Below are 14,996 nucleotides of genomic sequence, written 5' to 3'. Positions count from 1 at the left end.
CTCCCCCCTTTCCTTTGTGGTGGGGGATCCCCTGCTGCCCCTTACCGAGAGCTAACCAGATTTCCGTTACAATTTATAGCCCCTCTTTTGGTAAGAAAAATGATATGATGATATGCTATGTTCCCCCCATCAAAATCGTTGACAAAGCAGGGCGATCGCATTTGAACCTGATTACCGATTGTTGCTCATCGAAAAACCATATTCTTTGGGCTCCCTGCGGAGGGGATCAGCTTAAATATATGATTTGTATAATTCACTTTACTTTATCGGCGCGATATTTAACATTTATCCATATTTGTTGAGTTTTCAATAGGTCGTGGCTCTATAGTTGGCTATCAAAAGATCTGTCCTCAAAGCTACATTAGCTACATAAATAACTTTTTATTCGCTATTTATTTACTGCCTCACAATGTAGCTCACTAATTTAGATAAATACTTTTTTGTTTGCTTTTATAAAAATGTATTGAATTTACCATATATAACAAAGACGTTTTATACGATTTTGCAAATAATGTTAATATTTTTTATTTGATTTTAAATTAAGATCTTGAAGATCCTAAACTTCTAGATTGTGAATAACAAAATATTGTTTTTAAGACTGCTGGCTCCATCTAACTTTAGGCTCATCAAAAAAAAAGCGGCGACCTCTACTTTTGAAAGTTGGAATGATCACTGTATATACATTCTACATCGGGAGTACGAATGTAAGCATGTGCTGCTTTCGATGACCGCTAGGTGTCGCCTTAGCTTATCTACTCTGACGACGTAATTTCCGTGTAAGTTACATCCATGATACCGAACTCTACATACAATCTGCAAATACTTAACAAAAATTGTAGATAATAAAAATAAGCGAGCCAAGTCGTGAATTTTTGTCTAACTTTGGTTATAATTTTATTCATTATCTTAACTTGTTCTGGTTCTTCTTCACTTCCATGCTCCGATCTTCAGGGTTTATCTTGCTGCCTTTGCAGCTGCGTTTAGCGTTTTCACAATTTGTTGGTTTTAAACATAGATTGAGAAATTATGTATAATGTATGTATGTTATGCATAGTTATATATTAAACATGTAGTATATATATTATAATTTATGTAGCATACAAAAAAAATATCTAAAAAAAAAATAAACAAAAAGGTATCCTTAAGACGGAACCGCGACGGTGTCCAGCGCAACAAAGATGCCACCGTCAGTATGCTAGGTATGCTAGGTTTCGGTTTCGGGTTCGGTCGCGGTCACCTCCTAATCCTCCTTAGTCTCCTTCTATCTCTGCCCTTCCTGTCTGCCCCCCATCCGCTCACTGTGGCTTCTGGGTCTTTGGTGGTGCTTGGTGCTGCTGTTGCTGCTGCTGCTGGGTCTCGTACCGCTGGCGCAGGGCGGTCAGGGCACTCAGCAGCCGGCTGTTGGCCGCATCCAGTGCCGCTATCTGCTGGCCCTGCTCCTCGATCACGCGCTGCTTGTGCGACAGCGCCAGCGACATCTTCAGCTGCTCGCGTCGCAGCTCCTCCTCCATGGTGATGAGTCTGCAGGAGGATTGAAAGAAACTTTAATTAGGTTTACCCCTGAAGGATGGATCCATGCAAATTATTTAGACAGCCGTGTGGCCAAAATTAGTGCGGTTATTCAAAGCTTAGGTTTAGCAATAACGAACGAACACCTATTTTGGCTACATCGCTTGCGTCTCGAATTGAATTCAATCCCCACCTGTCGATGATGCTGCGCATAGTGGACTCCGACTGCAGGCTTAGATTGTTCGATCCATTGCTGCCCGCCGGGCGCTGCAGGCCGAACAGCTCGTCGCTGGAGTCGCGAAGCTCGGCCTCATCCCGGTCCAGCGTGTGGCAGAGCGTGTCCAGCGTCTGTTGCAGCAGCTGGATCTCTCCGTTCTGGTCATAGCTCTTGCCCAGTCCCTGCTCAGAACCGGCGCCTCCTCCGCCGCTGCCGCCACTGCTGCGCAACTGCCTGCGTCGCTTGCCCTCCTGCAATTGGTTGCAGTGTCCTGGAACCAGAATTTATTTCGTGTTATCCATATTCTAGTTAGATTCACACGGATTTTCCCAACTCACCCTCTGTATCCGTGCTGCTGTCGGAGAGCGTGCGCGCCGAGTCCAAGCTCAGGCGCCTCTGAGCCGCTGATGTGCCCGATCCCACGCTGCCCGCCACACTGCCGGCATACTGCTTTAGTTCCTGATCCCGTTCCCTCTGCTGCTGCTGCTGCATCGGATTCTGCTGCTGCTGGTGGGGATGTTGATGGTGTCCCGCGGCACTGGAAGTGGACAAGCCATAGCCCACATTTCCACTGCTGCCGCCGTAGCCACTGCCGTAGACATCCTCGCGCTTAAGCGGCCCATTCAGCCGCCCGTAGGCGGATGAACCGCCGCTCTTGCCCAGATTCGAGGTGGACGCAGATGCTGAGGTGGAGGAGCTACTGCCGCCGCTGAGCGAGCGTTGAGCCTCCAATTTGGTCGCAATACCTGCTCCAGCAGCTGCAGCCGCTGCATAACTGAAGTAATTATCCGCCGACAGCTGTTCGTCCGAGGAGCTGGGCGTCAAAGTGGCCGCCTCCAAGGCTCCGCCACTGTTGAGGAAAGCCGCCCTCGCGGCCACCAGTCCACCTCCAATTGGTTTCAAGCGGCTGCCAAACTGTTGTTGTTGCTGCTGCTGGTGTGGATTACCCTGTGCCGATGATCTGGACGAGCCAGTTTGGGGCTGAAGCTGATAGGAGGGATTCTTGAAGGCCAACGGCGCATTGTGACTGCCCATCGCGGCCTTCAGCTGGCTCTCCACGGGACTGGAGGACTGCGAGGGCGAGGGATTTGTGGAGATGCTCTGGTAGCCAGAGCTGCAGTGACTGCTTTTCGCCGACAGCTGCTCCTTGCCGGGAACGGCGGCCGGCTTCAGATGACCCTGGTGGTTCTGCTGACCCTGGTTGTTATGGTGATGGTTCGCTGGCTCCGCCACGTCATGCTCCTCGGCGTACTTGAACAGATCGTCCAGATCCTCCAAGTTCTTGGGCATATTCGAGTTGGGATTCATATTGTTACCCCGCACATAGCCACCTGAGTGATCGGGTATTCCCAAATTCAGTTTGTGATGGCTTCGTCCGGCCCCCGCTGGTCCCAAACTGGATTTCATCATGGGTGTGGGCGACTTGCAGACAAAAGCACTGCTCGTATCGAACCCAGAGATCTGGATTTGGAACTCCCCGTGCATGTCATCGTAGCTGCCGCTCTGGTTATTGTTGCTGCTGCCCACATTGCCATTGGCATTGGGATTTCCATTCCGTGGCAGTGTCCTGGAGCGAGTGCTCGAAGGCGTGCTGGTCTCGTAGTCATTGCCATTATGCGACATATACGGATAGTTCATGCGATCCATGCGCTCCATGGTGCTGGAGGCACTGGTCTGTGGCGCCGGCGGGCAGTGATGTGGATGCAGCTGCTGCGGGTGATGGGCATGCTGCTGGTGGCCGTGCAGCAAATTGCTGCTGCTCCCATTTAGCGATGAGGATGCCATCGAGGTCTGCGATTGGGCATGCTGCAGGCCTCCCGGCGAACTCATATATTGGTTGCCGGCAATGGAGGTTTGTGAATTGGAGAGCATCTGGAGTGGATGCTGGTGGTGCGGCTGTTGCTGGTGGCCATGCTGTTGCAGCTGCTGATGTTGCTGCTGCTGCTGTTGCTGCTGCTGCTGTTGTTGCTGCTGCTGCAGTAAGCCATTAACCGTGGGATCATTGTACCTAAAGATATTCTTCTCCAGAGAATTCGGCGTAAGTACTCCTCGCATGATTCCGCGCTCCGCAGACAATGGTTTACTAACAATCGCATGCTGCGGCTGGGCCAACTGGCTTTGTTGTGGCAGTAACTGCTCCGAGTTGGAGCCGGTGTGCGAGCCCGATGATCCCGGGTTGCGATTCTCCTGATTCTCGCTGGCTATCGAGTGCGTGGACGAGGTGGCCGGCAAATATCCACCCGGCAGTGCTGTGCCCATGCCATGCTCTTTGGCTCGGCTGATTTCATCGAGAATGTGCTGCAACGGATCCAGCTCGTGCTGCCTGGCCTCCGGCAGCTTGGCCAGGCTTTCGCTGAGCAAACTGTGTAGTATGGACAACTGTTTGCCCTGGTCGATGTAACCGGCCCAATCGAGGATTGAGTCCGGAGCTGGGTGCTCCGGCCGCGTGGATATAATCTCCAGAAACTGTTGCATACGAGCGGCCTCCTGCTCGAGGAAATCGTTGAGAAACTCCATAAAGTTCTCCTTGCCCTGGAAGCGGGTGAAGTTGGCCAATGTTTGCAGTGTCTTGGCCACCAATGTGAGATTGCGGGTGGCACGTGCGGACGGCAGTTCGCTGGTGATGTTGAAGAGCGACGGCGACAGGATGGCCGGGCACAGGAAGCGCAGGAAAATGCTCGCCGAGATCAGGTTGTCGGCCATATCCTGACGGCCCAGCTGCTGCAAGCGCTCCCGGAACGTGGCAAAGCAGTTGCGCAACTGGGCGGGGAAATGCTTGTGCGATTCAAAGATGCACTGCCACGCCCCTCGGACCGCGCCGCGTAAGGCGGCCTGCTGTCGCTGCAGCGAGCCCGCCGACGAACCGCTCGTCTTGGTGGGATCCACTTCGCAGTCCCTCTCCGACTGAATCAGCTCGTTTATGGGTGCGGATAGTGTGTCCTGCAGATACTGTTCGCCCGTCAGCTTGAGGAATGCCTCCATGCTCTTGGTGGCCAAGGAGTTGCCCCTGAACGTAAGCCTCTGATCGCCAACTCGCAGCAGATCGAGGGCCACCACATCGGTGAGGAAGGCGCCCGCCAATCCCTGTGCGTGCATCAGCAGCACCAGTGCCTGTCCAATGTCCTCCTTGGCCTTGACTCCGATCACCGGCTCCAGGGTCTCGCACACGCGCTTGTAGTTCTCCTTGAGGTAGGCCAAAAAGTTGGCGTACACATTGATGGGCAGGATGTCGGTGCTCTGGAAACGGCACTTGATCCTCAGCGTGGGCAACTGCTCCTTGTCCTTGGACCCACTGCCGCCGCCGCCCGAGGTCCTGCCCAGACTGTCGCCGGCCTTGTCGCTCAGGATGGGATACCATTGCTCGCAGGGCAATCTGGAGGTGACATCGTGCACGGGTATCTTCACCGATCCCACAAACTGGTATTTGTCCCGCTTTTTCTTCTTGTCCACCTCACGGAAAACGTTTACAGTGATCACATTAATCTCGGGTATGTCGGGGAAATCGAAGTGCTCTCCCCAAAACAGCAGATCCGTCTGCAGCTTCACCGAAGTCCGGCCGTACAGCGTCTTGTCCAGTTGCAGTTCGCAAAAGTAACGCTTCTTGGGCGGCAGATTCTTCGCCTCGTACACCCACATCTTCAGCGAGTTGTCCGTGCGACGCGTGTGCTCTGCATTCGGAGCGATCGACTTGCGCAGCGAGTAGATCCAAAGGTCGCGCTCCTGGCGCGATCCGCATGAGTAGTACCGCTCGCCACGAGGCCCGCCCCGTACCTGGAAACAGTGACGACGTCCCAGAACCGACTGGTGCACGGGCGCCACGCCCACCGCCCCAGTGCACGAGAGATCTAGAAGAAGAAAGAACAAGAAAATGGTTTTAGGATTGGCCAAAACTCCATTATAAGACAGAACTCACCTATGGTGGACATGACGGCGTGACTGGACAGCAAACTCTCGTGCGAGCGGGAGCCCCTCAGTCCGCCGGATCCGCGCTTGGTCCGCTCCAGCTTGGTCACCGACTTGGTCCGCTTCAAAGGATTGGATCTGTCGCACAGAGAAACGATGGCATATTATTAATATTGTGATCTTGAACATATATTCTCCTGGGGACTTACTTTTTGGAAAAGAAGTTGGTGAAACGCGAGGTGGCATTGTGCTCCGTCTGGTGCTGTTTGCTGCCCAAAATGGGCGTGGTGGGCGCTGATCCACGGCGGCACGCCTTCTCATAGGACGTATCTGCAAAAGAAGGAAGCGAAGGATATGGGCATTAGTAGGGATTATCTCACAAGTGCCAACTCGAATTTCTCATCTCGAACACATTTCATTGACCTTCTTTTCAGGTGATTCAGATTCAGTTCGGCAAGTATTTTAATCCCTAAATGATGAATTTCCATCCCATCTCACAACATCTCCCGCACATTCCTCTGGAATCCCGTCCCGCATAACAAAAACGGCCAAAACACTTCGGTTGTAGTTCGTTTTCTTATTTTTTTTTTGGAAGACTTAAAACTGGTTTTCGCCTGCCGAACAAAAGAAAAGGAGCAGCTGCTGCTCAAATGAATTTATCCCAGCTCCGGAGAGCCATCAACATCGCCGCATCACCTGCTGCAAAAAAAAAAAAGAAATAACAACAGCCGGAGCAGCCAGAAGACATGGAAATGAGGCAAGGCGGCAAGCGCAGTGGCAGTGGCAGCAACGGCAGCAGCGGAAGGGGCAGGTAGCAATGATTCATCATTCATGTGCCTCATTACCGTGGCAAGATGCTAAGCGAGTACACTCAACACAGAGAATAGAACCAAATGACACGGACCAGATGATTCGAATTCAGGTTATCAGACCTGTTTTCCAAATAAAAAAAACTCTGCGTTTTTGTCTCATTGTACTTAAAAACCATGAAACATTTACTTTATGATCAGCTTGAATAATTTAATTCGGAATAACGGGAATAGCAACTTAATACTGATTATTTTGTATTTATATATATTTATTTCTATAACAAATTAGAAATTCCATTTAAGGGGAAATTCATTATGCAATTATTAATCAATAAAAGCAATTTAAAACAATAAAATTGTATCATAAGTATAAGAAATATATAGAAACTGGAGTATTTATATACTACCTTAATCGAGAAAAATAGTATGAAGTGTCCCTTAAGTCGTCTTTGCCGCAGTGCAACCGTAGCTGAAACTGAGTTCAGAATCCGGGTACCAGAAACCAGTTTCCACCTGGGCATCTCGTCTTCTCCTTTCCACAAAGCCGCCCGCACAGCCAAGAAGAAAATGAAGAACGAGCCCAAAAACAAAGCGACCTTGTCGAAGGCAGGCCACCTACAAAGTTAGCCATGAAAACAGGGGGATATCGTGTGTACCGGGTGGTGGGAGGTGGAGGAGGTGGAGTCCATGGACATGGTGCCACATCCCATCATTCTGACTCATAGGGGGAGAGAGAGTGAGCAAACATCATTTTTATCTGATGGCATGCAAAGGAGGCATCGAAACAACGGACAGGCCATCCCATGTTCCATGTTTAATGGGTTACTCCGCCCATCAGTTTCTTTTGCTGTCCAAAAGGGCTGCCTTCCGCATTTCCAGGTTGATTCATTTGAATGCCCACCACCAGATGCAAACAGCACGATTTGTCATTCATTCAGAAAAATACACACCAAATTGTGTCATGTTTGGCATACGAAGACACACAACTTCTATTATTAATACAAAATGGTAAAAATATGATATATTCCTATACAAGATCAAAACTCGTTGATGAGCAACTGTATCATCGTCGTAATCTTACCGCCTGGCGTGCAAAGCAAACAGCCAGCTCAAGCCAAAAAGCATCAAATTCAAAGCGATAAAGCATAAATGAATAAAAAAAAAAAGGTGAGTCGAATACGGCGCATTTATACCGATTTTGTGGACGGTGGGTGTTCCACGCCCCCAGATTAATGCCAAATCTAGAATAGGCACGCAAATCTGGCCAACAGAAAGAAAAAAGGGTAGCCAAAGAAGACGCACCCCATGAACAAAAGTATCATTTAATTAAGGGAAACTAAGCAAGGTTGCTATCAACACTTTCAAATTAATATATATACTATATGCACATACATATAGTATATGCTCTTTCTCTGCACAAACTTTCCATAATAATCTAGGGCAAGTTGGCTTATCAAATTTCTGTAGAAACAAGCTGCAATTACTTGAACATTTCTGCCTCATAAAGAAAGTAATTATTGCACCCACTGAGCATTTGAATGGGTTTGAACTGCTCTCCCAACGATGACCCACCATTAATAACCAATGTAGCCCGGAGTTCAAGAACTGATTAAGTCTCTATGGGATGATACAAACGAGCTTGTCTGTTTCTACATTTCAAAATCCAATGAAACCCAATGATGGCAAACACCATTTCGGGCAAAAAAAAGGTGGGCCAATCCGCATATATAGTGCGATGAAGTCAGCAGAGATCAGGTCTAGTATATTACACCAAATCTCAGGTGAGTGTGTAATAATTTGGTAATTTTTGGCCAGATGACCGGACCTACGAGACCGCGAGTTCATGATCGTGATGATGCTGAAATGCTGACTACTCACATACGAATATTGCTCATCGCTTGAGTCACAACGTGAACAAATTCTTTGGTTTTCGGGCTCTTGAGACAGCGATGCAATTAAAACGGATTAAAAAGAGAGAGGTCGGTTCGCTTTCGCTGCGAACCATCGGCCGAAATGGTGATCGATCGAATTGGATCGGATATATCTTGGGCGCCTTGGGCAGATGCTAACTGTGCGATAAGGTCAGCGCTCAATTATCGACGCGTTAAGTAAACCAAAGCCATAGCCGCAGCACCGTGTGGAAAGTAGGAAAATGCGTACAGTGATCACTCACTATCTCACGATCCGTCAGTGGAGCTCTGATAAATGGAACTAGCCAGACAAGCAACGATCGTGGCAGATAAATGGCCACAGTATCTTTATCTTAACTTTGCTTTGTTTGGCTCCTCTTCTCGCCGCATTTCTCGAAAATGTCAACAGTACTCGGTTGAGCGATACATGTGATATATGATCTATGGAACCATGGAGTCGCAGTCTTCTGCGGCGATAAGGGGTCGATCAATAATGAAGTAACTTCATATTTGACTAGCGCACGCTCTCCAAATCATAAATATTCCTTTCGGACTTGTCTATTTTCTATTTTCATTTCATTTCCATCGTCGCGTCCGCTTTATCGACGAAAAATGGGAACCGCCTTGGGTTAAGTCGTTAGTTACGAAAGCGTTTGCGCCTTATCACATTACAAATAAAATGCAACTGAACTGCAACTACAACTACAACTGCACTGAGCGAATGCAGCGGCAAACTACAGCAAACACTATCTCCATGTTTGCTGACCACTTGACATGGACTGTGAGGCACTTGAAAAAGATGCACATGTGTTTCGAAACTCTATTTTTGGGTACAAAGTGTACGTATTTACATTTCGTAGCATTACAAACTTGGTTCTTTTGAAAAATGAGAATTGCAAATAGTATGCCCTCGCATGTAACAAAAAGTCTTAAGGCATTACAGATTACATCACAATTTGGTTTTCGTAAATTGTTTGGCACACAATCATTCAAGATGATTTAACATAATTGCAAGTATTTCAGCCACAATTTGTTTGCTCATTTTCGTGAACTCTCTTCAAATTGACACCAATTATTTGCAGTGCATCAGCGAAAAATGGCAGCAACAATTTGAGTTTTAAAATAAAGCGGTTCGTTTGTTTGGCATTCTCATTCTCCGCTCGCTGGCTCTCTATCTCTCTCTACTGGCTTCAAAAAAAAAAACTGGTTTCTTGTGCGGGTGTGTGTGAATCATAATAAAATAACAACAGTCCAGAAAAAAGCAACGAAATTGAAATTGTAGCCAGATAGAATGACTGGGAAGAAGGCAAGGGAAGGGGAAATAAAAACAAGCAAACAGAAACGACGCCGCACAGTGGGACCATAATTTAAATGATCACAAATCGAATTGGTCACACTTCTTCGGCGGCGTTAATGCGAATCGATCGGGCATTTAACGGTACCGCAGAGCGTGATCCTCTCTCTTTCGAACTCATTGAAATGCAATGAGCTTCCTAGCGGCGTTCCAAGTATAGAAAACTGATTCCGATTCAATGGCCAGCACAGCGGGAATAATTCAAGAAGTCGTCTCACTAGTTGGAAAAAACACCAATGGCGTTCCTCGAATACCAAATCAGAATGCAAGAGGATAGATATACTTTATTTATGTACACACTCCAATCACTTTCGAATCGGTTTATCCGGGGTTCAATTCAGAATTTACACAGAAAGAAGACCAAATCAGAGCAGAATCAAGGCATTCACTCAATGCATTTTTAAAGAATGTTATGCAGGTCAATATCGAATCACTTGATTTATTCCTAACCTTATAAAGAATAATATCGAACAAGAACTTGTTAATCTGTGACCAAATTAAAGCTAGTTTGAATGTACAATGTCATACAGCCCTGCCTAACATTCGTTCTGTAACATAATATTATTTAATATTCTTATTTTTCTGTGCACTGCTATGAAGCCCATGGTGCGACGCTTCACTGCCCTCCAGGGCCATCAAATTGAGCTACAATTGAGCCACACAATTGGGCTACGTTCCAAAAGAATACATATTACTTGGGCGCACATAAATACACATATATATACTGATGTACATGGTGGCGTCGGTTGGGGGAGGAGGGTTCACCTCCGATCGTGTGTAAATAAAGTAGCTGGCAGGCTTGATGATGGCAAACGTCGCAAAAGAAACGCACAGGAAGGCTTAATAAGAGCCGCCAGAAAGTGTGAAGAACGCACGAAAAGAGAAGGGGGCTGTGGCACAGCTGCGGTCATAATAATAGCCCTTGAAACATTTGCCCATTAAATGGAAGGAACCCACAATAAAAGTTGTAATTTACAAGCATAATATTGTGTTGCGGAGTTTTTATACTGGCCATTATCAACCCTAATAGACAATTTGTTATATACTTTATACTTTAGTTAATAGATCTGTGGATCATTAGGCAATGTCTGCCAGTAAAGTAAATAGTAAAAACTCTAAAATGGAGCGTGTCTAAAGTATTATAAATATCAACAAAAGTATGACATTGTGCTATGGAGTTGTGTACTGGGTATCATTCCTTATAGAGACTATATTATTTTCTACTTAAGATCTACTAAGATCCCTCATATTATATCTAGAACCCAACGATATTAATGAGCAAAATTGAAATACAGTAAAGGGTTTCGTTTTCGATACGCAGAAGTGATCTTGGTAATGGAAAATAGGAATTTCAGATGAGTTCCTGATACCTTAGTCATTAGTTTCTCAGTTCTCTATTGCAGACCTATAAATTTGGCCCGCACTGTCATTAAGGGGCGGGGGTTATGTCTTATCTTATCGTGACCCTGCGCAGATAGGGGAATACCAAATGCGATCGCCGTTGCTCGATACAAACGGGGATCGTTCGATCCGATCGAAATGAAATGGTATATGGGATCGCAAAGGGGTTGTTTTTCGGTTGTTTGCCACAGGAAATACTTATGTAGTACTTGCTGCCCATTGAGCAGGGACAAAGAATTTTCGTTTTGGGGGGGGAATCGACCTACCGGAATGATGTCCCGCATCGTCGTCCGCCGTTGCCGTTGTCTCATTCTCTGTGGTCACAGAGAGATCCGCTCCAATTGCGGATGCGGATGCCATGTGTATGGCCAGATCCCTGATCTTGAACCGTTCGCAGATCAGTTTCTCGCACTGATCCGCCTGGAAATAGCAGTTGAGCTCGTCCAGACTCAAGGGACACACATCGTAGGGCTGGTAGAAGTGTTTGCCCCAACTGCCATTGTTGCTGGAATTGTCCCCAGCACAGCTGATGGACAATGCTCCCTGCATGACGCCCTGATGGACTCCGAGTCCGTTGGATCCACTGCCCGATCCTAGGATTCCAGCCTGATTTGGTTTGAGCAGCGAATTGCTGCGTGCCACCTTGGTGGAGTGGGCACGTCGGATGAAGCTAAGCGATTTCTTGGGCGGCGAACAGATCGCCGAGGTATTTGGGGGCGTGGCCGCGGCTATATCCGTTGACAGCTTGGGCGTGGACTTGAGTAGAAAGAGGTTCTTCGGCGGAAAACTGTGCGTGAGTATCGAGGTGGCCGAACAGCTGTTCTGCAGCTTGTATGGAGACGAGCCCGCTATCTGACTGGCCGTACTGCCGCCGAACAGCTGACGCTGTTTCTCCTGCAGCTTTTCCCGCTTCTCCTGCTTCTCCTGGTACTTTTCCCGCTTCTTCTCGAGCTCATCCAGTGCGGCTGCCTCGCGTAAAACAACTGAGGGCGATAGATTTTGCGGCAGGGTCTTCGATTTTGCACGGAGCGTAATCAGCGTCGTCGTCGTCGTTGTCGTTGTCGTAGTGGTCGTATTACTGGTACTACCATTACTATTACCATTAGTATTATTATTATTGGGCGTCGTATTTGTTGTTGCCAAACCGCGCTCCACCGATGGCAGCGGTACGGCCAGTATATTGGTTCGCGATCGCGATTTCATTAGCTTTATGGGCGTCGAGGTGTTCGTCTGCATGCGACTTATCTCTGAGTCATCATCGTAGTCGTTAGACTCATGGGCGGCGGATAGTGCCTGCTGTTTGGGCGGCGGGGGCGTGGCCAGGACAATGTCGTTCTCCTCATTGAAATGTGTCCTGGGCGCAGCCGCATTTGGTATGTTCTGGCTGTTTGGCATGGATGGCATGGATGGCATGCTGCTACCATTACTACCCATCGAGGACTGCTCGTTATCGCTGCCATTCAAACTGATGACGTTCAGTACGATGCCATATCGTTTCAGTTTCGATGGGGATGCGGTGGTGGAATTATTATTGCCGCTGGGCAGGGTCTTCAGCAGCTGTTCGCGATGACGTGCCTCCGTGGAGTTCTCCTCATCCTCATCGGTATCGGAGTACTGGGCCGTATTCTCGCTGCCACTGATGCTCCAATTGAAGCCGCAAGGTGGCGACATTTTCGATGGAGTTTTCCGCTCGAAGAGAGCACTAACCTTGGCCACGCCGCTCTTCACCGAACTCGATTTGCGCAGACTATAGCTTTTCGATGATTTTGTTTCGGAATTCGTTAGGGAATTGCTATTGCTACTTAGGCTCGTATTGCTCGAGGACTTCTGGACCAGATGATCTGCGGGCGTATCCTTTTTGGTCTCCTCTTCGTCTTCTATTACCAATGGTACATAGAATGTGGAGCGTCGTCTTTGGGATTTCTCCTCCGGCGTCGCTACTATCGGGCCTTCACTGTTTCCTGTGTCTGCTGTATTTCCCACTGCTGCTGTTGTTGTCGTTGTTGTGCTGCTAGCGGCCTGCAACATTTTGTTATTTTTCGCTCAGTGTATTCTCGAGAGCATGGCACACACACACATTCGCAGAGTGAGAGAGGTGGAGAAAGAGACAAAGAGAGGGAGCACACGCAGGTATATTTTGTATTTGTGTTTGTTGACGCTGCTGCTGCTGCTTCTTCTTCTTCCCCTTCTAGTACATCTACTTCTTTCTCTTTTTCGCTGATGCTTCTGTTTTTACTTCTTGAATTTTATTTACTTCCCCTCTCGCTTTGCCTTTGAGTTATTTTTGTTGCTGTTGTTGCAGTGTGCGTTTGTCGCTTGGCTTATAAAAATTATGCGCTCAACTGCATTTCCGCGTTTTTTCTCTTTCTCTTCGCGCTTTGTTTTTGCTGTTTTTTTTATCGCCTTTTCGCATCACATTGTCGCTTGGTTAAGTTTTTCTTTATTTATCTTTACTTTTTGTACTACTCTTGGTTTAACGTTGTTGTTGTTGGTTAATTTTGGTTTCCAGTTGCAGCATACACACATACACACACACACAAACGCAGCGCAGAGAGACTGCACTAATACACACGCACACGCATCTTTTTTCTCCTTCGTGTGCAGGAATGCGTTTTCGGTTGTTGTTGTTGTTGTTGGAATTAGGGGATAAAACACTTTAACAAAAACAGCACTAGCTTTAACAATTATTAAAAAAAATTTTAGGTGTAGCTCAGCAAACAAGGCAAAGGAGGTATTATTTTTAATGCACGCAGAATATAATAAAGTGCAACCGCAATATAATAAAGTTAAAACCGAGGCACACGAGAGCGAAACTAAAAACAATAATAAACGGGCGATTTAAACAACCGCCAGCGCCGCTCCGTTCCGTTCCGTCCACTCCACCCGAACTCTTAAATCGATCTGATCTAGCGATGTACAAAACATCTGCGCAGCGGGCAGCGATGTTTTGTCTGCGGCGATACTTTTCGGCGTTTTGGTCGCTATCGATTAATCGATTTTCAAGCAATGATCGTGTTCTACGTGGCAGTAATCCCTTTTCACAATTGTGCTCTAATTGAACGCATAGTTCTTTGTGTTCTTAATGTCAATATACAACGTTTTTCACACAGTCGCTGATCTCGAATGCGAAAAGACAAAAAAACAGCAGTCGACGATCGTCAGTGCTGCCCATCGAGGGTGCTGCCCATGCGCAGAGAGCGCCAGCGAGAGAGGGCTACAACACCGCCACAATAGCGGTAAAAATTATAGCTACCGCAGCGAAAAGAATATAAGCCTTTTTCGATGTACCAAAATTTCAATAAGAATTTGCTCTAAATTTAAAATGTAGATATATCTTTATCGTATTTTTTAATATATCTTATATCAGATTTTTTAAATTTCTACGATATTGCTAATATATATTTCTAAATAGCAAAGAACTCATTTTTGTTGTTTTTAATGCTCATATGTATGATACGACATCTATGTAAGTATCCACGCTTTGGAGCACACTAAGTAATCCTATTTTCCTACCTCAACTGTGGGTGTCTATGAATGTATGCTAGGTGCTAGTTGGGCAGTCGGGCAAGGCATAATACAAATTAAGGGAACACCAACCGAACCCCAACCCCCCCGTACAACCCATCCATACCAAGCGTCGTAACGCTTGGTTCGCTCTTTACCTCTATTTTATTTTATTATTGTTTTTTTTTTCTTTCCGTTTTTTGTTCACTGCGGAAGTGCGTGACTATGGGGTTTTATGTGACACGTTCACCTCCTTCGCCGCAACGAAAAACGGAAGACTTGTTTACGAGCGGCTCGAAAGTAACCATTTCCATTCGCATTTCCAGGGGCATTACATTAGCATAGGGGCACAATGAACTGCTGTGAGAGGGAGTTTTCTGCTTTACTTA

At 47.0% G+C, this 14,996-nt stretch overlaps 1 protein-coding gene across 12 annotated transcripts in view; it reads right to left on the bottom strand.

The window, feature by feature from the left end:
• Nucleotides 1-869: 869 nt before the first annotated feature.
• Nucleotides 870-14,996, bottom strand: part of LOC6726297 (ras GTPase-activating protein raskol) — a 41,214-nt gene continuing 27,087 nt past the window's right edge. For 5 of the 12 annotated variants that reach the window (XM_039296778.2, XM_039296784.2, XM_039296781.2 and 2 more), the window contains 5 exons: nt 5,839-5,959; nt 5,640-5,767; nt 2,065-5,571; nt 1,703-1,997; nt 870-1,542 (listed from right to left, as the gene is read on the bottom strand). In XM_039296778.2, coding sequence (XP_039152712.1) covers nt 1,296-1,542; nt 1,703-1,997; nt 2,065-5,571; nt 5,640-5,767; nt 5,839-5,959 — 4,298 coding nt within the window. In that variant the 3' untranslated portion in view covers nt 870-1,295. Of the gene's footprint in view, nt 1,543-1,702; nt 1,998-2,064; nt 5,572-5,639; nt 5,768-5,838; nt 5,960-11,369; nt 14,050-14,996 lie in introns of those variants that run through there. The other 7 variants (XM_039296780.2, XM_039296785.2, XM_039296783.2 and 4 more) reach the window with 3 other exon arrangements.

Source organism: Drosophila simulans, chromosome X (genome assembly GCF_016746395.2).
Source record: "Drosophila simulans strain w501 chromosome X, Prin_Dsim_3.1, whole genome shotgun sequence".
Lineage (NCBI taxonomy): Eukaryota > Metazoa > Arthropoda > Insecta > Diptera > Drosophilidae > Drosophila > Drosophila simulans.
The sequence above is the reverse complement of the archived record's forward strand: the minus strand, read 5'-3'. Positions and strand labels throughout refer to the sequence as shown.